At 38.7% G+C, this 19883-nt stretch overlaps 3 protein-coding genes and 1 non-coding gene across 19 annotated transcripts in view; 2 read left to right on the top strand and 2 right to left on the bottom strand.

Moving 5' to 3' along the window:
- Positions 1–5130: 5130 nt before the first annotated feature.
- Positions 5131–7320, top strand: LOC114242578 (UDP-xylose and UDP-N-acetylglucosamine transporter). 2 transcript variants are annotated; one of them, XM_089733463.1, is made up of 4 exons: positions 5131–5216; positions 5948–6069; positions 6149–6413; positions 6482–7320. In XM_089733463.1, exons 1-4 carry the CDS (start codon positions 5193–5195, stop codon positions 6839–6841), a joined length of 771 nt encoding a protein of 256 aa, XP_089589589.1. In that variant the 5' UTR covers positions 5131–5192; the 3' UTR covers positions 6842–7320. The 2 variants fall into 2 exon arrangements, with proteins under 2 accessions (XP_089589589.1, XP_028029585.2); XM_028173784.2 differs by having other exon boundaries at positions 5197–5697.
- Rbp1 (RNA-binding protein 1) lies at positions 6995–10515 on the bottom strand. Of its 5 annotated transcripts, none has more exons than XM_028173788.2 (5): positions 10370–10483; positions 10038–10246; positions 9107–9169; positions 7686–7835; positions 6995–7249 (listed from the first exon to the last, which is right to left on the bottom strand). In XM_028173788.2, exons 2-5 carry the CDS (start codon positions 10069–10071, stop codon positions 7224–7226), a joined length of 273 nt encoding a protein of 90 aa, XP_028029589.2. In that variant the 5' UTR covers positions 10072–10246; positions 10370–10483; the 3' UTR covers positions 6995–7223. The 5 variants fall into 5 exon arrangements, with proteins under 5 accessions (XP_028029589.2, XP_028029590.2, XP_089589591.1 ...); XM_028173789.2 differs by having other exon boundaries at positions 7686–7832; XM_089733465.1 differs by lacking the exon at positions 6995–7249 and having other exon boundaries at positions 7682–7835; positions 10370–10515.
- Positions 9244–9380, bottom strand: LOC114242688 (small nucleolar RNA SNORA53). Its single transcript, XR_003624656.1, has one exon. It is a non-coding gene; the product is annotated as a small nucleolar RNA SNORA53 (small nucleolar RNA).
- Positions 10516–12902: 2387 nt separating the features above from the next.
- Positions 12903–19883, top strand: part of sws (patatin like phospholipase domain containing sws) — a 50728-nt gene continuing 43747 nt past the window's right edge. For 8 of the 11 annotated variants that reach the window (XM_089733057.1, XM_028173852.2, XM_089733051.1 and 5 more), the window contains exons 1-3: positions 12903–13112; positions 14298–14379; positions 15646–15857. In XM_089733057.1, the coding sequence (XP_089589183.1) occupies positions 13011–13112; positions 14298–14379; positions 15646–15857 (396 nt within the window). In that variant the 5' untranslated portion in view covers positions 12903–13010. The remainder of the gene's footprint in view (positions 13113–14297; positions 14380–15645; positions 15858–19883) is intronic. The other 3 variants (XM_089733056.1, XM_028173855.2, XM_089733054.1) reach the window with 1 other exon arrangement.

Genomic DNA, 19883 nt, shown 5'->3' with positions numbered 1-19883 from the left:
GCCGGTGCCCAGTTTCTCGGCTTGGGCGAAACCGCTGCCGTACACGAACACGGTTACAACTCCCTCCTCCGCGATTCGTCCCGCCCCCGCAACTCGTCCCTCTCCCGCGACTTGCCCCCCGACCGCGTCCGACAATCTCGCTTTAGCGATCGACTTCTTTCAGTCGATCAACTTTGAGCGCGTTAACGCTTTGGGCGACGCCATTCGCGCTGCCTCCACTGCACAACACTTTATCGCCGTTGTGCAAGAATACGCCGACGTATACGCGTCATTAAATACGTACGTCCTCCCCTCACTCCGCCGGTAATCAATGGCGTATATAAGTAGAATAAAGCCCCTATCCGTAACGATAGGATTTTTTAACGCTTACGGTCTCGCAAATCAACGTGATCAGGTTTCTGACTTTTTGCGTGACCATCAAATTGATATCTTTTTAGTGCAGGAGACCCTACTTAAGCCCGCGCGCCGTGACCCTAAAATCGCGAACTATAACATGGTCAGGAACGACAGGCTCTCTGCTCGTGGTGGTGGTACCGTCATTTACTATAGAAGAGCCCTGCATTGCGTCCCGCTCGATCCTCCCACGCTCGCTAATATCGAAGCATCAGTGTGCCGAATCTCACTGACGGGACACGCGCCGATCGTTATCGCGTCCGTTTATCTTCCACCGGATAAGATCGTTCTAAGCAGTGATATCGAGGCGCTGCTCGGCATGGGGAGCTCTGTCATTCTGGCGGGCGACCTAAATTGTAAACACATCAGGTGGAACTCACACACCACAACCCCGAATGGCAGGCGGCTTGACGCGTTAGTCGATGATCTCGCCTTCGATATCGTCGCTCCGCTAACACCGACTCACTACCCGCTAAATATCGCGCATCGCCCGGATATACTCGACATAGCGTTATTAAAAAACGTAACTCTGAGCTTACACTCGATCGAAGTAGTTTCAGAGTTAGATTCAGACCACCGTCCCGTCGTTATGAAGCTCGGTCGCGCTCCCGACTCCGTTCCCGTCACGAGGACTGTGGTGGATTGGCACACGCTGGGCATCAGCCTGGCTGAATCTGATCCACCATCGCTCCCGTTTAACCCGGACTCTACCCCGTCTCCTCAGGATACCGCTGAAGCCATAGACATCTTAACGTCACACATCACCTCAACATTAGATAGATCATCGAAACAAGTTGTAGCGGAGGAATTCCTTCACCGCTTCAAATTGTCCGATGATATTAGGGAACTCCTTAGAGCTAAGAACGCCTCGATACGCGCCTACGACAGGTATCCTACCGCGGAAAATCGTATTCGAATGCGTGCCCTACAACGCGACGTAAAGTCTCGCATCGCCGAAGTCCGAGATGCCAGATGGTCTGATTTCTTAGAAGGACTCGCGCCCTCCCAAAGGTCTTACTACCGCTTAGCTCGTACTCTCAAATCGGATACGGTAGTAACTATGCCCCCCGTCGTAGGCCCCTCAGGCCGACTCGCGGCGTTTGATGATGACGAAAAAGCAGAGTTGCTGGCCGATACATTGCAAACCCAGTGCACGCCCAGCACTCAATCCGTGGACCCTGTTCATGTAGAATTAGTAGACAGTGAGGTAGAACGCAGAGTCTCCTTGCCACCCTCGGATGCGTTACCACCCGTCACCCCGATGGAAGTTAAAGACTTGATCAAAGACCTACGTCCTCGCAAGGCTCCCGGTTCCGACGGTATATCCAACCGCGTTATTAAACTTCTACCCGTCCAACTCATCGTGATGTTGGCATCTATTTTCAATGCCGCTATGGCGAACTGTATCTTTCCCGCGGTGTGGAAAGAAGCGGACGTTATCGGCATACATAAACCCGGTAAACCAAAAAATCATCCGACGAGCTACCGCCCGATTAGCCTCCTCATGTCTCTAGGCAAACTGTATGAGCGTCTGCTCTACAAACGCCTCAGAGACTTCGTCTCATCCAAGGGCATTCTCATCGATGAACAATTCGGATTCCGTACAAATCACTCATGCGTTCAACAGGTGCACCGCCTCACGGAGCACATTCTTGTGGGGCTTAATCGACCAAAACCGTTATACACGGGAGCTCTCTTCTTCGACGTCGCAAAAGCGTTCGACAAAGTCTGGCACAACGGTTTGATTTTCAAACTATTCAACATGGGTGTGCCGGATAGTCTCGTGCTCATCATACGGGACTTCTTGTCGAACCGCTCTTTTCGATATCGAGTCGAGGGAACCCGCTCCTCCCCACGACCTCTCACAGCTGGAGTCCCGCAAGGCTCTGTCCTTTCACCCCTCCTATTTAGCTTATTCGTTAACGATATTCCCCGGTCACCGCCGACCCATTTAGCTTTATACGCCGACGACACGACTGTTTACTATTCCAGTAGAAACAAGTCCCTAATCGCGAAGAAGCTTCAGAGCGCAGCCCTAGTCCTAGGACAGTGGTTCCGAAAATGGCGCATAGACATCAACCCAGCGAAAAGTACTGCGGTGCTATTTCAGAGGGGAAGCTCCACACGGATTTCCTCCCGTATTAGGAGGAGGAATCTCACACCCCCGATTACTCTCTTTAGTCAATCCATACCCTGGGCCAGGAAGGTCAAGTACCTGGGCGTTACCCTGGATGCATCGATGACATTCCGCCCGCATATAAAATCAGTCCGTGACCGTGCCGCGTTTATTCTCGGTAGACTCTACCCCATGATCTGTAAGCGGAGTAAAATGTCCCTTCGGAACAAGGTGACACTTTACAAAACTTGCATAAGGCCCGTCATGACTTACGCGAGTGTGGTGTTCGCTCACGCGGCCCGCACACACATAGACACCCTTCAATCTCTACAATCCCGCTTTTGCAGGTTAGCCGTCGGAGCTCCGTGGTTCGTGAGGAACGTTGACCTACACGACGACCTGGGTCTCGAATCTATACAGAAATACATGAAGTCAGCGTCGGAACGGTACTTCGATAAGGCTATGCGTCATGATAATCGCCTTATCGTAGCCGCCGCTGACTACTCCCCGAATCCTGATCATGCAGGAGCCAGTCACCGTCGACGCCCTAGACACGTCCTTACGGATCCATCAGATCCAATAACCTTTGCACTAGACGCCTTCAGCTCTAGGAGCAGGCTTAGGGACCTCGGTAACCGTACTCGTCGAACTCGACAAAGAGTTCGCCCTGCAACCTAATCCATGAATCAGCTCGCTGAGTTTCTCGCCGGATCTTCTCAGCGGGTCGCGATTCCGATCCGGTAGTAGATTCATTCGCGAAGCAGCTACTCTTGAGTTGTTAGGTCTCCTTCGGAGGCGCTCGGGCAGCTGTTAGCAAATCCCACCCCTCCTGGCTGAGCCTTTGCTCGCCCACCTGTCCTGGTGAAACTGGAAAGGCCTCCGGGCCACCAGTAATCCTTCAATCATAAAAAAAAAAGGGGTGAGATTTTCTAACAGCTGCGGTAGGCGCTCAGACAGTTCAACCTCCAGCGCCGGTCACCGTCATCGCCGAAACCGCCTTGCGACGAAGGGCTCGACGACTAAATTAACCCATAGACACGGCCCACGGAGTTTCTCGCCCGATCTTCTCAGTGGGTCGCATTTCTGATCCGGTGGTAGATTCTGCGAACCACTGCTCTTACTAGGGTCAGTGTTAGCAACATTCCGGAGCCCCGTGAGCTCACCTACATTTCAAGGAGAAGCTGAAATAGCCTCCCAAGGCTATTAGCATAGGTAGGAAAAAAAAGACAGTTCATACTTAATCCCACCACTCCTAGCCGAGCTCGTGCTCGCCCAACCGTTCTGGTGAATCTGAAAAAGCCTCCAGGCTATCAGTAGGTAATCTCTCCAAACAGAAACAAAAAAGGCTTTATGCTGTATGTATATACATATGATGCTGGACATAAGCTTTTCCCTTAAGTTTACTGTGTTTGACTCGATTATTTAATACATTCAATTAATTTACTTCTTGGCTAAGTGCAAGATCCGCACGCAAAGCACATTGCAGCACTTTTTTTTGATTTTTTTTATTGGTTAGATGGGTGGACGAACTCACAGCCCACCTGGTGTTAAGTGGTTACTGGAGCCCATAGACATCTACAACATAAATACGGCACCCACCTTGAGATATAAGTTCTAAGGTCTCAGTATAGTTACAACGGCTGCTCCACCCTTCAAAGTGAAACGCATTACTGATTCATGGCAGAAATAGGCGGGGTAGTGGTACCTACCCGTGTGAACTCACAAGAGGTCCTACCACCAGTATTTTTATTACACGATGTTATTCCTTCACCGTGGAAGTCAATCGTTTACATTTGTCAAGTACGTATTTCATTAGAAAATTTGGTACCCGCCTGCGGGATTCGAACACAGTTGCATCGCTAAATACTAATGCACCGGATGTCTTACCTTTTAGGCCACGACTACTTAAAAATGAACATGCTTAAAAATTAACAAACACTACATTAATAAAATAAAGTTTCACGTGTGAGTTTTTCTCAAATTCCAGCGAAAAAGTTAAAAGTGCGAATCTTTTATTCACCTTTGGTGCATCCATATTAATAGATCAGCGTGCACTATTCTAGACCAACACCACAGAACAAACCATTTAGTTTAATTATATTTAGGCCTGAGTGAAAAATTCGACAGTACAAGAAACTTGACTGTATGGGCTATATCCGCTTGCCTATTCAAGTAATTGCATTAAAAATGTTTTTGTTAGTGTTTATTCTTTATTTAATGAATGAATGTAGGTAGGAGACTTTTTGGCGGGAACGCGAGGAGTGAAGTTGTGTGATTTGTTTTATTTTGTCTATTTAGTGTTTATTCGGGTTTCAATGTGTAATAATGGTGGTTTATTAACTGTTTAATATCTGTGAGAGTGCACAAACGTGGGAAAATGACACAAAGCCGCTGGACGTAGCTTCTCGGGATCCTACAAAAAGTCCACGGAAAAGTCTCAGTAAGTAAATGACCACCATTTTACTGAGATATTTCATCCCATATCATCGCATCTCATTTCATATAATTTCATCTCAGTTGATTAATGTCTCAAATTAATTATCTTCATTTCATTTCATTTCACTCCATAATATCATTTTTCATAAAAATAAGAATACCTATAAAATAAAATAAGACTTGACCTAAAGGTCTTAGTTACCAGGTCATAAAATCCCTTAAAAAAAAGTACAAAAATACTGAATTTATGAACACAGGAGGGAGAGTAGGGGTAAAATAATATTTTTAATGTTTTAAATACTTTTTTAAATATGTAATTTAATTACTTTAAATTAAATGTATTATCTATGGATTCAATTCACTCAATTCCAATTTATTTTACTATACCTAAAGTAAAATATAGTTTGAAATAACATGTGTACGTAACTTAATGTATTGTAAAGGTTGTGTAAGGGTACTAAATTATTATTTTTTTATCACAAAACGGCAATGAAACAGTAATTGATGAAAACACCACGAGCTATAAAATGCGCACTCATTAATTGTCATTATAAATAAAATCATCACTGTTAATAGTGATTAAAATGAGTTCAATCAAAAAGTTTGTACACGTATTCGTCGGTTGTTGCTCGAGTGCTTTCATAATGGAAATTCTCATGACAAAAATGCCAGAGTGCGCTACTTTTATTACGTTTCTTCAATTTTTATTCATAACTGTTCAAGGTTTTGTGGTAACAACACAATTAGGAAAAGTAAGTTTTCCGAATTTATTTTGCATATTAACATACACGTCAACTCAACAAAAAGTTACAGGTTGTTACATTATAGTTTATCTGATTTAAATTTGACCTACCTGTCAGACTCGTGAAGGAAAGGTAATTTAGAAGGATTAAAACTTTTCTGCAGATTATTGACTTATTTGCAATGTTAACTTTTCTATAGTACCCAACTGTGCTGTAATTTAATAAAGTGGTATTCATAATATAATACTCCACATTGCAGATTGCGCCAAAAATACCTTTAAAAAGCTATGGAATTTTGGTTACACTATTTTTCATGTCAAGTGTAGCAAATAACTATGTCTATGCATTACATGTTCCATCCACTCTACATATGATTATAAGGTAGGTTCAAGAAAAAATGAGAACATACGTACATCAGACGACAATCAGATTTTATGATTATAATTTCGTATTTTTGCAGATCTGCTTCATCACCAGCCAGTTTGTTGGTCTATTGTTTAATAAAAAAACAAAAACCAAAACTGAACAAGACTGTAGGTTCGATTCTTATAAGTTTTGGGGTTGCTTTAGCTATGTATGGTGGTGCTCCCCCAACAGAGCAAAAAGGTAAATTCATTTATTGGTGCATAGGAGTCACTATATTGCTGTCAACACTGATAACCGGTGCATTCACTGGCCTTCAACAAGAAATACTTTACACAAAGTATGGGAAACATCCTGATGAGGTAAAATTTGCTAATTGTTTTTTCTTTTTTATTTATAATTTTGTTGTTGAAATACAATACTTTTACAGATGATGTTTTATACCCACGCAATACCTTTACCCCTGTTTATTGGAATTTATCCCCAGCTGAAGAATATCTCCAAGAACATAAGTTTGGATGTCTGGGTCCTTATTATATTAAGTATAATTTCTCAATATTATTGTACACATTCTGTCCACAAGTTGGGTACAACAGAAACAACAGTGACTGTCACTTTTATATTAACCTTAAGAAAATTTGCATCCTTATTATTATCTTCTGTAGTTTTCACTAACAATCTCACTGTGTTTCATTGTATTGGGACTGTATTTGTAGCACTAGGCACTTATGTATATTTTGATTATTTTATTAGAAATAAACAAGTGTCTGTAAGTCTTAAAGATAGATAGCCTTATCATTGTTGGTAATTAGGTAGCTAATTAAGTATTTTTTTATTGTCATTGAGACTTCGCTGATGAAGAAAACATTCTGATAAGTTTAATTTTATAACTATAATTGTTATGCTGTAAAATAACATTTTAAATTAAAAATAAAACTAAAAATTTACATCAAAATTATATTTAAGTCATCTTAATAATATCTATGAAGTAAAATATGTATTTTAATTCCTTAAAATTAATGAAGTGAGTGATCTAAACACTTAAGTTTTAGACTTATGTTTTCAAAGACAGCTAATGCAGGTTGCATTATTATTAGCAATAGTATACAAATTATTCCACACGCATTTTCACATGTACACGCTTAAAACTATAAGTCTTTCACATTGTTCTTCTAAAATCTGCACAACTTCTCAATACCTATAAAAAAATACGTGATTACTAGTAACTGAATAAAAAATAAAACCTAATAAAACCTGAAAAAAAAAAAAGCTTTTCATGTTTAACTTTTTAATCTTTAGTAACATATTGTATTTTTTATCTTTCTTAGTAGACTTTATATTATTCATAAATGTCTTTTTGTTCACAAATTGTAGCTTATATGATGGATAAATCGTTTTCAAATTCGTGTCGTGGAAGGAAATTACGTGATGCAATTAGTGAAGTGCGATAATAGAAATATTCTACACGTAAATTTAAATATGAAAACGCATAAAACATACAATAGTTAAAGTAACTGCATAAGTAATTATGACAAATATCCAAAATTAGTATGAATATACCTACCTCATTCAAAATGAGAATTTAATATTTTCTTTTATTAAAAAGAATAAGATTTAAAAACCATTAGGTTTACCTGGTTTTGCTGTCAGAACGACTGCGACGGTCGCGTGATCGTGAACGGCGGGGAGAAGGAGAGCGACGGCGAACTGAAGGCGACCGTCGTGGAGACATTGACCGGCCGCGAGAGTATGATCGGCGGCGGGGACTACGACTGCGTGACCTGCTGGAATCAGATGATAATGTATAAATTCACTTTTTGGTCATAACTGATAGCCAACAGTTTAAAGACAACCATTAGCTCCGCTGTCAACAATAGCAATGTTAACAGGCTACCACCAACCATGAGTACTCTTTACACCTTTTTTTTTCCTTCAGTAAAACTGAATGCTTAGAGGTTGGGCCCTTTAAACATTTAATTTAACATAGAATCTGCTATTATTGATTTTTGTAAGTATTTCTTTATAGAAACGTTCTAATAAAACTAAAATAAATGTCCGTTCACTCTAACTTTCCTACAATACACCTGATGATACACCAACACAAAATTACTAAATTTAAATACAGGTATCAAGGTAAGGTTCTAAGTATAGGATTCAAATAGTACCGATACATGGTGAGCCTGCGAAGAAGGTCGACCGTTGTGCGACTGCTATGAGGCCGTAGGAAATAATTGAGGCGAAGTTGGATTTTCAACTTTATCTTCCGAAGAACCGGTGTAGTGGAAAGCTCAATAAAAATTGTGGTAACACAGGGAGGTGGTTCTGTCGCCGTTAGTAGCTTGGTGCCACGGTGAAACGTGTGTGCACTCGTAGATATGTCAACGTTTGAATATTTTATTCAGTGCACTTGTTGTTTTCCTACTGTTGGAGGTTTCGAATGTGTTTTCAATTCCAAGTTCAGGTAAAATTGAGGATTAGGTGACTGCTGTGAGAAGGATTGTTATGGGGACGCAGTTGTTGGTGACTTCGTCTGCACGCAGCAGTTGGGTGAGACGACCGCAGAAGTCGAGCAAGATGTTGATGCGAGCGGCGATCGCGGATGTCAAATTGGTTAACAAGCCGTAGTTGTGAAGAGATGTGGTGAGGTCGTTGGTGTGTTGGTGGTTTGTTGAAAAAATGGACCTGCAAACGTTCCAACACCCACCACATTTAATATCTCACGTGTCAACTTAGATTCTACTAAAGTACTACATTCAAATTAAATATAAGCAATATGTGAAATTGGCATTGAATAATGTTATACATTTTCTTCAATATTTGTCATCATTGAAAATTCATTATTTACCACTCATTCTCTTAGATCTTATCAACTTATATAGTAAAATAAATAAAATAAAACTCAAAATCTCTCATAGAAAAAGAAATTAGCACTATAAAGTCCAATTTCATAAAAGAAAGAGACAACTGCCAGTGATAAATCTTTGATAAACAAAATGAGCAGATTATATAATAAATTCTTGGACCCAGAAAGTAAGAGTCAACATTAAAAAAATACCTGCGGTCTCTCCTTGTGCGACCATTTGACATTTCGACACGAATCCTGGTGCCACAGCAGCGTCTGCAAAAGTTAAGTCTGATCAGCATGCGATCACAAGTTTTCATAGAGTTCAAGTATTGGTTAGCAGAGAAAATATGTTCCCCATTCCAAGACAAGTTGTCTTTTTTTGCCAAATACAACATTTCAGTCTTAGATTGGAGGTATCATGATATAGCACACTTATGACTCAAGCATTTCACATTGAAAATGAAATGGATCTAAGGAGTGTGCAGATACAATAAAGCTTTCAAAAAATTTATTACAATATATTTTTCTAATAATAATGATCAGAAAAAAATTTTTTTTTTCTCAAAAAATTATGAATAATGGTTCCCAAATACACAATCACAACGTACAAATGTTACTGGTGGTAGGACCTCTTGTGAGTCCGCGCGGGTGGGTACCACCACCCTGCCTATTTCTGCCGTGAAGCAGTAATGCGTTTCGGTTTGAAGGGTGGGGCAGCCGTTGTAACTATACTTGAGACCTTAGAACTTGTATCTCAAGGTGGGTGGCGCATTTACGTTGTGGATGTTTATGGGCTCCAGTAACCACTTAACACCAGGTGGGCTGTGAGCTCGTCCACCCATCTAAACAATAAAAAAAAAAAAAAATTCTAAGTTGTGGGGTTTTAAGAAGGGCTGGGTTTACTATACTTATATTAAGATTGATAACAACAGTGTTAAAAGTGAAAATGTACGTTAGTAGTTCACGGCATCCCAAAATGTTATTATCGTTTACATCGTAAAAGTCTATTCTTATGCTTTCGAACCTGATACCTACTAAAACCGGATAAATTAACTGTAACCAAGATGGCCGCGAGTATGGCTCCATCGGAAATACCATACCGATCGATAAGTGTAAAATTTGAAAAAATGTAAAAACTTACGTTCCATCAAGTCCACGAACAGAGTCTTCAGCATCACGGGGGTCTTCGAATTCTACAAATGCAAATCCGGGCGGATTTCGAGCTACCCATACGTTACGTATGTTACCGTATTTAGAAAATATTTTTTCTATTTCATATTTAGACGCATTAGTACCCAAGTTGCCCACGTACACTTTGCAAGAAAGATCCCATTCTCTGTAGCGAGACATCTAAAATAAAAAAACGACGTGTAATTTGATAACCGCCGCCATGTTGGTGCCACTTACTAATTTTAATTGCATGGATTTTAATAATAGTTTCAGACCCAAATTTATGAAAATATTGACACTTACCTTAGTTTTGATTGACAAAGGTGGATAAAAATTATTCACAATATTTCACTAAATTTAATTTTTTATTCGCTCGCCACAACCTTTCGTCTCCACGTTTGACGGATGAATACAAAAAAGGCATAGATAACACACTGAAATTTTCTTAAGCGATTTTATGACCTGGTAATTAAGACCCTTAAGTCATCTTATTTTAATTTATATCCTTAATATTACGAAAATTGAAAATATGGCGGGAAATGAAATAAAATGAAATGATATGGGATGAAATTTAATCTCAACAAAATGGTGGTAATTTACTGGATTTTTTTAATGGACTTTGTTTCATATTCCCACATTTATGTACTTTCACAGATATTAAACAATTAATAAACCACCTTTATTACACATTTAAACCTGAAGAAACACTAAATAGGTAAACAAAATAAAACAAATCACACAACTTCACTCCTCGCGTTCCCACCAAAAAGTCTAAATACACATAATATTAAAGAAGGGAATAGTATTGGCAGTGAGCTATAGCGATGGGTCGTCGACTGGATTTAATGAGTCCAGTCATGATTCGTTCGTGTTAATATGAGTTGGGGTCATCCTAGGTCTTGTTAGGCTGCTGTTTTTTGCTGCTGTGCATCAACTTGGAAGGGTAGACGTAAAGTAAGAAGCACTTGTTTAAGGGACAAGTTGAAAAAGTGTCACCCTTGTAAACAGCAAGTTTCTGTTGGAAGACTCACCGAAATAGCACCAATGAAGGAAGTGGAAATGATATATTTTGAATGTAGCAGTTTAAACAGACTGAAATGGGCTGAGTTGACAAAAAAATAATATTATTCGTGATTGGTTAAAAAATATTTAGTATTTTAAATCTCAACTATTTATTTTTAACAATAGTGTTTCTTTCCTTCTTATTTTAAAACTCTAATTTAACAGTTAATGGCTTTGTTATTAAAATCTTTTCATTTGCTACTATGGCGCGCGCACAGAAGTAGGAAACCTATGGAAATGAAACGTCAACAAAAATTCGTGCCACTGTGACGTCATCTGGCCACAAAACATGGCGGTTTTAGTGCTGCCCAGAAGATTTTAATGTTAGTAGGTTTTATCGATAAACGTTCTTGGCTCATTTTATTTTAAATATTGTTGAGTGAATGTATTTGTAGAATTTATACTTTAATAGGAAGTAAGTATATTGTTATGTGCAAAGATGATGTGATTTAGATATTATGTGAAATCTAAGACGAGTTCGTGCTTCAAATTTGCCAAGTAAACGATATGACGACTTTTAAAATTTGCTACACTGATTTTATAAAGTTTTCGTTTGCCGCAAAACATAAAGATATGGCGTAGTACAGTGCCATCTGCCCATTTCTAGCATGCTGAATGTTATCGTATTTTGAGTACGTGTTTTTCTTAGACTATTACAATCTATTTTAATTGTTTTGCTGACTCTAAAGTCCGTAACATACTACCGCAGCGCATCTCAAGGAAGGTACGCCGCACCATTTGAATCACTCTCACTTGAGAGTGATTCAAATTTTAAACTTATCAAGGGACCGCCTGATAAAAAAAAACACCTACAGAACATTTATTCGTTAATAAAATTACAAACGTCATTCCTTGTGACTTCCTCTCTAAAATCACTTAATTATTAAATATTTAACGAATTTACAATAGTGTTTTACTCACTATGGAATAAAACTATTTTATTTAACTGATGATCAGTGGTTACCGTCGCTGTTTACCGTTGAATAGTATACGCATTTCTTGTTTGAAGAAGGGCATGTCATACTTCATACACGACACTTCGCGACACACATGCGACACACTGAGAAGACTCGGCGAGAAACTCAGCGAGTTATGTCTATAGGCTCTATAGGGCTATCTTCGTCGGAGTCGACAAGTTCGACGGGGACGGTGACCGGCGCTTGAAGAGCGTAAAAGCAGCGATACATGTTATGGGCGACGGCGACTTTGCTTTGCCCCGTCTTCTGGGTCGGATATGTAGTTAGTGGTGGCCACGATAAGAAGGTTATCGTGTTGCGCTGCTTTTTCAAGGTTCTGACGCTTCTCTAATATACCTACTTATTGGTTCAAGATTTAAGCCGTCGTGAAGATCTACATTCCTCACATATCACGGTGGTCCGACGGCTATCCTGCAAAAACGAGACTTAGAGAGAGTTAATGTGTGTACAGGCTGTGTGAGAGAACACTACAGTTGCATAGATCGTGACGGTATGCAAGTTTTGTAGAGTGTCACCTTGTTATGAAGGGACAATTATGGTTATTTCGCTTTCAGATCATGTGGTAGATCATGATAGACGAGATACTAGCAGTAGTGTCGGGAGATAGATCTTAACTAGCTTAAGTTATAAAAGTAAATGAACAAGCAATAAATCACGTTCAACCTTGACGAATAAACGTCGAATAATAAACAATTTTCAAAAACACGATAAAATCAATTCTACTCTTCGACACCTCGAAAGCAATTGGACGACTTGACACTAGTAGTTCGGGATTGTTGACAGTTAGATAATTTCTTGTCAATTGTCATTCGTCTCTCGATCGAGTTGTGTCTTTTGTTTGTAGTTATGAAATACGAGGTATTGTACGAAATAAAATAATTTCAGTTAGTTTAAACGAAGCGAAAATGGATGTAGTGGATCTATTGAGCAACATAAACGATAAAGCGAACATGTTCGCTGTCACTACTTGGACATCAGAATGGTCGAATAATTTCCAAGAGAATCAAGTATGTATTGATTTTTTGTTATTCTTGGTCAATTGTTTTATTAGCAGTCTACGCTTTTGGTTTAATATATTTTTTTAAATGTTAAAGTTAAATTGTGCGTCAACATTACAGTTTTATTATTAGAAATTGTCATCCTTGAAACCAATGTTAAATGATAATTCACGAGTAGCGTAGGTACGATGTTTTGTTGTTTTTAAAATATAAAACACTGTTTAATTTATCAGTTGCGTTATATTTTTTTTGTTTTCATAACAACAAAAAAATCTCCAAGAAACAATTAAATTGTCAAAGCAGTAGTGAAAAGTTAGCTTTCGTTTTTTTAATATTTAATAATTAATAGTACGTAAAAGTTTTAAATTAAAAGTAAAATTTTAAATTAAGAATTTTTTACGAAGTGTTTCATAAGTGAGAAAAAAAATTGAGAATTTTTTTTTTCAGAAAAACATTAATAATAACGTTCTCTTTACCAATGTAATGTTTAGAAAAAACTAAGAAATTCACAGATTAAAGAATGCTTAATGATTCTTTGCTCATTAAGTTTAATGTCTAGGGGGTGATTTAAAAAGTAATCTTGTTTCAATGGAGTTTGGTACCAAGTACCATAAAAGGTGTGCTAACATTATATAAAATAAAGCCTTGAAATAGTTTTTAATCTATATGTACATGGTCAAAAATAATAAATTGAGAGCATTCAATCATCAAGGTCATCTTGCTATCATAGTGTTACACAAAGTAGTTCACTATTTTTCTAATCTTCTGATCTTTAAAACAATTTTTCTACTCATCATTTATTTATCTACCTGAAATATACTCAATAAAATTTTAGCAGTGACAGACCGAGAAAATTTGTGTTTCTGTTGTGAAGCCCTTCACAACCCCCCATCATCCTATTTCTTTTAGAAAGCAGTTAAGTGTTTCATTCCCCCATCTAAGCAATAAAATATACTACTGTGTTGTTTATTTATATTATTCATTATTATTATTAATTATACTAAATGTTTTGAGCCCAATTATGTCATGCCGGCTGATATAAAATTTAATGATATACAAAATTATTTTTGCTAGAAGGGTTTTATAGCTATTATTGTTATTAAGACAGACTGACTTTTAAAGAAGCGGTATCCACTGCTGAGCTTGGTAGTAGAGGTTTATTGGCACAATATTCTAAACTTCATTTGTTTGCAGTTGCTGTGGTCTTTCTGTGGCTGCCTTTTAGTATCCTTGCTGATCGTATTCTTTTATTACTATAGGAGATGGCGAGTCAAAGGTAATTAATATTAGTGTTCAACTTACAAAACAAGATCACTTTACATTTTTGGATTTGATTTTTTTTAGTTATTTCTTAAATAAAACTGTTTTCAAAATGTAATTATGTTTAAAAATTGTTCAAAATGTAATTATTGATAACACAAAGGCTTACTAAACAAAAAATTGTAATACATCTGTTGACAAACAAAAGAGCAAATAATACCTAACAGTTTTTTTAATTGAATGTCCATGTTTTCTTTTGAAAAGTCTAAGCTCGACAATAGTACTAAAAAGTATGAAATCTATTGACAAACAGACAATGCTTGTGCTTAACTGTTTTTTAGAGAGAAACATAGAGAGAGTATTCTTTATTGTACACCAAAAAAAATTTACAATGAGATACATTAAATACAAAAAAAGTACAGTTGGTGGTCTTATTGCTATGTTTTATTTGTTTTTATGAACAAAACTGACTTTTCTAGTAAAATTTATTGGCAACAGCATAGCTCACAATACAATAGCTACTAATAGTTAAAAATCCATAATAAATAGTCTGTGACCACGACGGAAATAATATTATTATAACGGCAATAAAAATCACTACTTTAAAGCTTCAAAGTTCATTTGATTTTGTAGATGACTCGCAAAGGGCCCTAAAAATACTACAAATAAAGAATATTGACCACTGATAATAGACTATCCTGTCTTTACATATTATTATATTTATAAATATATTTGTGTTACAAGTGATTTTATAATTGATAAAATAAACATTAGTAGTGAGTAATAGACTAAAAATATAAATTATGATAATGTGTGATAATTTTTGCAAATTCGATCTATCCAATTTATAAATTTGAATAGACTAAAACCAGTGAATTTATTAATATGAATTAATATAAATGATACATTAAGACCGAAATTGATTTGAATTTCATAATTTCAGTATCAAATTCGACCTTGGTTCTTAGAACTTTCTACAATATTTCTAATGAAAGGAAAATTAAAATTTGGATTATAAACGTTGTATAAAACATAATGAATAATTATACGTAATTATACTTGAAGAGGCAAGAGCTTAAATCGCAAAACAGCTTTAGGAATTAAAATTAAGTTCGTTTTTTTAGTTTTTTTATTGCCCTTGTAGGCAGACGAGCACACGGCCCACCTGATTGTGAGTGGTTACCGTCGTCCACGGACTTTAGCAATGCCAGGGGCAGAGCCAAGCCGCTGCCTACCGCTTATGCCATTAAAATCAAGATAATGACTACTTAATATCCTACAGAATTAGTTGGCGATGTCTGCGCGTCAGGGGCTGCAGGGGAGCCGGCGAAGCGTTTCAGAAAACGCGACAAGATGATGTTCTACGGTAGACGTATGTTAAGAAAAGTCAAGTCCATATCAAACTCTGGTCAGGGTCGCAAGAGGCGAGCTGTCATGAGGTTCGCGCGTAAACTCCTACAGCTCAAAAAAGACTCCGCTCCTGAACAACTTAAGGTAAATAAATGGATTTAATTTTCTAATTGTACAGTTACTCCCGCTGCTGAGGAATTAAACCACACATATTACTAATAACATTTGACTCTGTCCAGAAGATAATCCTAATCTCACGGATCTTCTCGAACCTCTGGCTCCATGGACGAACTTTGTCTCTGTACCTGTACTATGTCATGGGCACCCTGTGGGATTGTTTCATATGATACCATCACAACAGTTTTACCTGCCGCCAAAGAACAGTTGGACCCGACCTCCTTGAACCACTGCTAAAGTGGCAAATGCTTTTTACTGGTGGTAAGATCTCTGGTGAGTCCACACGGGTAGGTATCACCACCCTGCCTATTTCTGCTTTGAAGCAGTTATGCATTTCGGTTTGAAGGGTGGAGCAGCCATTGTAACTATACTGAGACAATTTATTTTTTTAATTTTTTTATTGCTTCGATGTGTAGACGAGCTCACAACCCACCTGGTGTTAAGCGGTTACAACTACGGTGTAAATACGTCACCCACCTTGAGATATGAGTTCTAAGGTCATCTCATAAGGTCAACTCGTGTCTCAAGGTAAGTGGTGGCATTTACATTGTAGGCGCCTATGGGCTCCGGTAAGCATTTAACACCAGGTGGGCTGTGAGCTCGTCCACCCATCCATGCAACAGAAAAAAAACCTAGGGACCTGTTCTAGAAAAAAAAATACAGTATTCAATCACCTGGTTTTACATTACGTGTTAGTTAATCTTTAGTCAACATAACAGGATTTGCGTTCGTAGATGCTGATTAAATATTGAATTTGGCAACGTGTTGCAAAATGTTCTTTTTGGTATTCATTTTTGTGCAATGTACGGACGTTCTCTTAGGTTGTTATTTCGTGTTTCGCTACGAAGATTTTTACGCCGCAGACTAGTTAAATGGTTTCATTGCCAGTTTTTTTCTTACCTGTTCGTTGGTAGCCTAAGGGGCTATTCCAAATTCGCGCGGATCGGTACGTGATCTCACGGGCTCAACCTAAGACAATTACTAACACTAGCCCTAGCAAAAGCAGTGCTTCTTTCAATCTACTATTGAATCGCGACCCACTGACAAGACCCGGCGAGAAACTCAGTTGGTTGACCCGTTGCGAGTAGATAGTAGACCGCGCATACCTCGAGATGTCATTGTTAAATCCCAACCGATGTCCTACATAAAGGATGAGTTAGTATAATTCAAAGTAATTCGTTAATGTGTTTAAAAAGCCCGTCTGTTATATGTTTAAAAAAAATTAAGACTAGGTTTAATAGTGATATCATCCTGTTTCGACAATAATTTGACAATCCTAAAGCGTTATGTACGAACATTAGGATTTTTTTAGGTATTTGTTACAGAGCTCGAGAAATCTATTTCCGTTTATAAACCTGTGTCCTTGCGCATTTTTTAGTGTTCACGGCTTAATTGTCGTTTGAAATAACAGTGACAATAAATACTTCAATTTGAAGTTTATTGATATAATTCATTTTTAAGTTTTACACAATGATACATTGTGGCCACAGATGATTTCATGCAATGTCAAGGTGATGTTGGTGTGTGTTTTATTAGTGTCGCCGCGCACGCCCCACTTCGATAAAGCGGCACGACACGAGAATTCTCTCATCGTGGCCGCCGGAAACTACATAGCCGATCCTGCGGACCGAATGGTAAACAGCCGACGTCGACCAAAACCGGTCATTTCGGATCCTCCCGATCCACTAACGGTCGAACCTGTCGCTTGCGACGAAGGGCGCGGCGAGTAAATTAACCCACAGACACAGCCCACTGAGTTACTCGGCGGATCTTCTCGATTGGTCGCGTTTCCGATCTGGTTGTAGATTCTGCGAAGCACGGCTCTTGCTAGGGATCTGGTTTGAGTCCCGTGAGCTCACCTACTAGCCTGGTGACGCTGATATGGTCTCTCTAGACAATCAGCTTAGGTAGGAAAAAAAAACCGCTCACGGTTGGACACCGGTGGTCGCCACACGCACATGTAAAATGAATGAAAATTACAGGAAATATTCCGGTGGCGGCGTTATGTGGTTGTGGCCGATGGCCTGTGCGGCGACCCTTTACTATAGGTGGTGTTTTCTGACATTTCTTGAAAGCGGCTTGCTTTGTTTTTGGTCGTCAATTAATCGAACTAAAATCTTTTTGTATGATCCACACGCTTCGACCACTAAATCCAGGCTACAAGTAGACATATGTTTCGTCTCCGTGGACTAAGATTTCGAAGTGCCAACACTGTTGTCGTAGGTGGGAGCTTGGCTCTGTCCATGGCATTGCTGACGTCGATAAGCAATGATAACCACATGTCACCCGTTGGCTCGTATGGCTCGTCTGACTACAAAAGCAAAAAAAAACCTAATAGTATTTTGCACAGTACAACACATCGAGAATGCGTCACATATCCAGAACGAATAAGTAACATCTTTTCATTTACATTAACGTCATAAGGATTCTCTGAGTAAACATCAGACGTCATAGAATTTTATTCGTTACTCGGTAAAAGGAATGGAATTATAATGAGTAATGTAATATTTGGAATTTCGTAACAGTATACCGCGAATTGGCAAACGTAATGCCGGACGCCCTCAGCCTCGGTGGAGTGACGATTTAGCTGGCAAAAGCTGATGATAGAAGCCGAGGATTGTGCTCAGTGACGTGCAAATGGAAAGGCCTATGTCCAACGGTGGACTGCTATATGCTGATGATGATGATGAACAGTGTATTTTTATTTTCATTGCATAAATGGGTGGACGTTCTCACAGTCCACCTGGTGTTAAATGGTTACCGGAGCCCATAGACATCTATAACGTAAATGCCGCAACCCACCTTGAGATATGAGTTCTAAGGTCTCAGTATAGTTAGTTATAATTAGTTACAACGGCTGCCCCACCCTTCAAACCGAAAAGCATTACTGCTTCACGGCAGAAATAGGCAGGGTGGTGGTACCACCCGTGCGGATGCACAAGAGGTCCTAGCACTACACTACGATGTCGTTTAAAATATTTGTAAATTTTACTTATTGTACTGTTTTAAGTTACATAATAGTAGATAGATTAATGAATGTTACTGTCTGTCTGTCTGTTACGCTTTCTCGCCCAGAGCTCTGAACAGATTTTGACGAAATTTGGTATGTAAACAGTTTGAAATCTTGTACCTAAAGGATAATGATATAGGCTTTCATCCCAGCGTTGCGTACGATTCGCCGATCAAGCGATATAAAGTATAGTTACGCAGACGGAAATAGTTGCGGAAAGCTAAGTTAATTTTAGTTAATTTGTTGAAGTACACGCGGTAATATTATACTGGGTGTTAGGAGACCGTTTTCGAAAATGAAAATTTTGTATCTACAAAGTTGTAAATTTTGAGGAGCGCGGTATATCAGCGCCGCGTCGGTGTGCGTGTAAAAGAAACGCTGCGCCCGGGCGTTCGTTGATCCGAGCGTCAGCTGTTTTTTATTTTGTGTTTCATTGCTGGTTTTTTTTAGTAAAGTAATATATTTTTTGTGAAACTATCCGTTCATTTAGCTGTACTAACATGATGGAGCGTAAATAATGCTAATAAAACGTTTTAACGATATGTTTTTTTTTTTAATCAGGGTCGATTTTTTTCCCGTCCCATTATCACAGGTGTCACTGTCTGTTTTTTTCGGAAGTGGTCTCCTAACACCCGTTATAAATAACTAGCGACCCGCCCTCGCTTCGCTTCGGAAACATTAAAACACACATGAAACCAAAAAAATAAAATTAAAAAAAAGTAGCCTATGTTCATCAGGGACAATGTCGGCTTCTAATGGAAAAATAATTTTTCAAATCGGTCCAGTAGTTTCGGAGCCTATTCGAAACAAACAAACAAACAAATCTTTCCTCTTTATAATATTAGTATAGATAATGTAAAGTTTGTCAATCATTGAATGTTTTATAAAACTCAACTGCGCTATGAATGTACGTCGCCAATCCGGCTTTGGCCTGCATCAGCTACAGCCGTTACTTCTCTATCAACGTTCGTATTGGAATCAGT

The sequence above is a fragment of the Bombyx mandarina genome, chromosome 15 (genome assembly GCF_030267445.1).
Source record: "Bombyx mandarina strain Sakado chromosome 15, ASM3026744v2".
Classification (NCBI taxonomy): domain Eukaryota; kingdom Metazoa; phylum Arthropoda; class Insecta; order Lepidoptera; family Bombycidae; genus Bombyx; species Bombyx mandarina.
The sequence above is the reverse complement of the archived record's forward strand: the minus strand, read 5'-3'. Positions and strand labels throughout refer to the sequence as shown.

Excerpts from the sequence above, each read along its gene's own strand:
- LOC114242578 (XM_028173784.2), top strand. The coding sequence starts at position 5,530 with ATGAGTTCAATCAAAAAGTTTGTACACGTATTCGTCGGTTGTTGCTCG. Across the intron at positions 5,698-5,947 it reads TAACAACACAATTAGGAAAA|ATTGCGCCAAAAATACCTTT; the intron begins GTAAGTTTTCCG and ends TCCACATTGCAG. Across the intron at positions 6,414-6,481 it reads ATGGGAAACATCCTGATGAG|ATGATGTTTTATACCCACGC; the intron begins GTAAAATTTGCT and ends ATACTTTTACAG.
- Rbp1 (XM_089733464.1), bottom strand. The coding sequence starts at position 10,246 with ATGTCTCGCTACAGAGAATGGGATCTTTCTTGCAAAGTGTACGTGGGC. Across the intron at positions 9,170-10,037 it reads GTTCGTGGACTTGATGGAAC|ACGCTGCTGTGGCACCAGGA; the intron begins GTAAGTTTTTAC and ends TAACTTTTGCAG. Across the intron at positions 8,734-9,106 it reads CGCACAAGGAGAGACCGCAG|GTCCATTTTTTCAACAAACC; the intron begins GTATTTTTTTAA and ends GAACGTTTGCAG.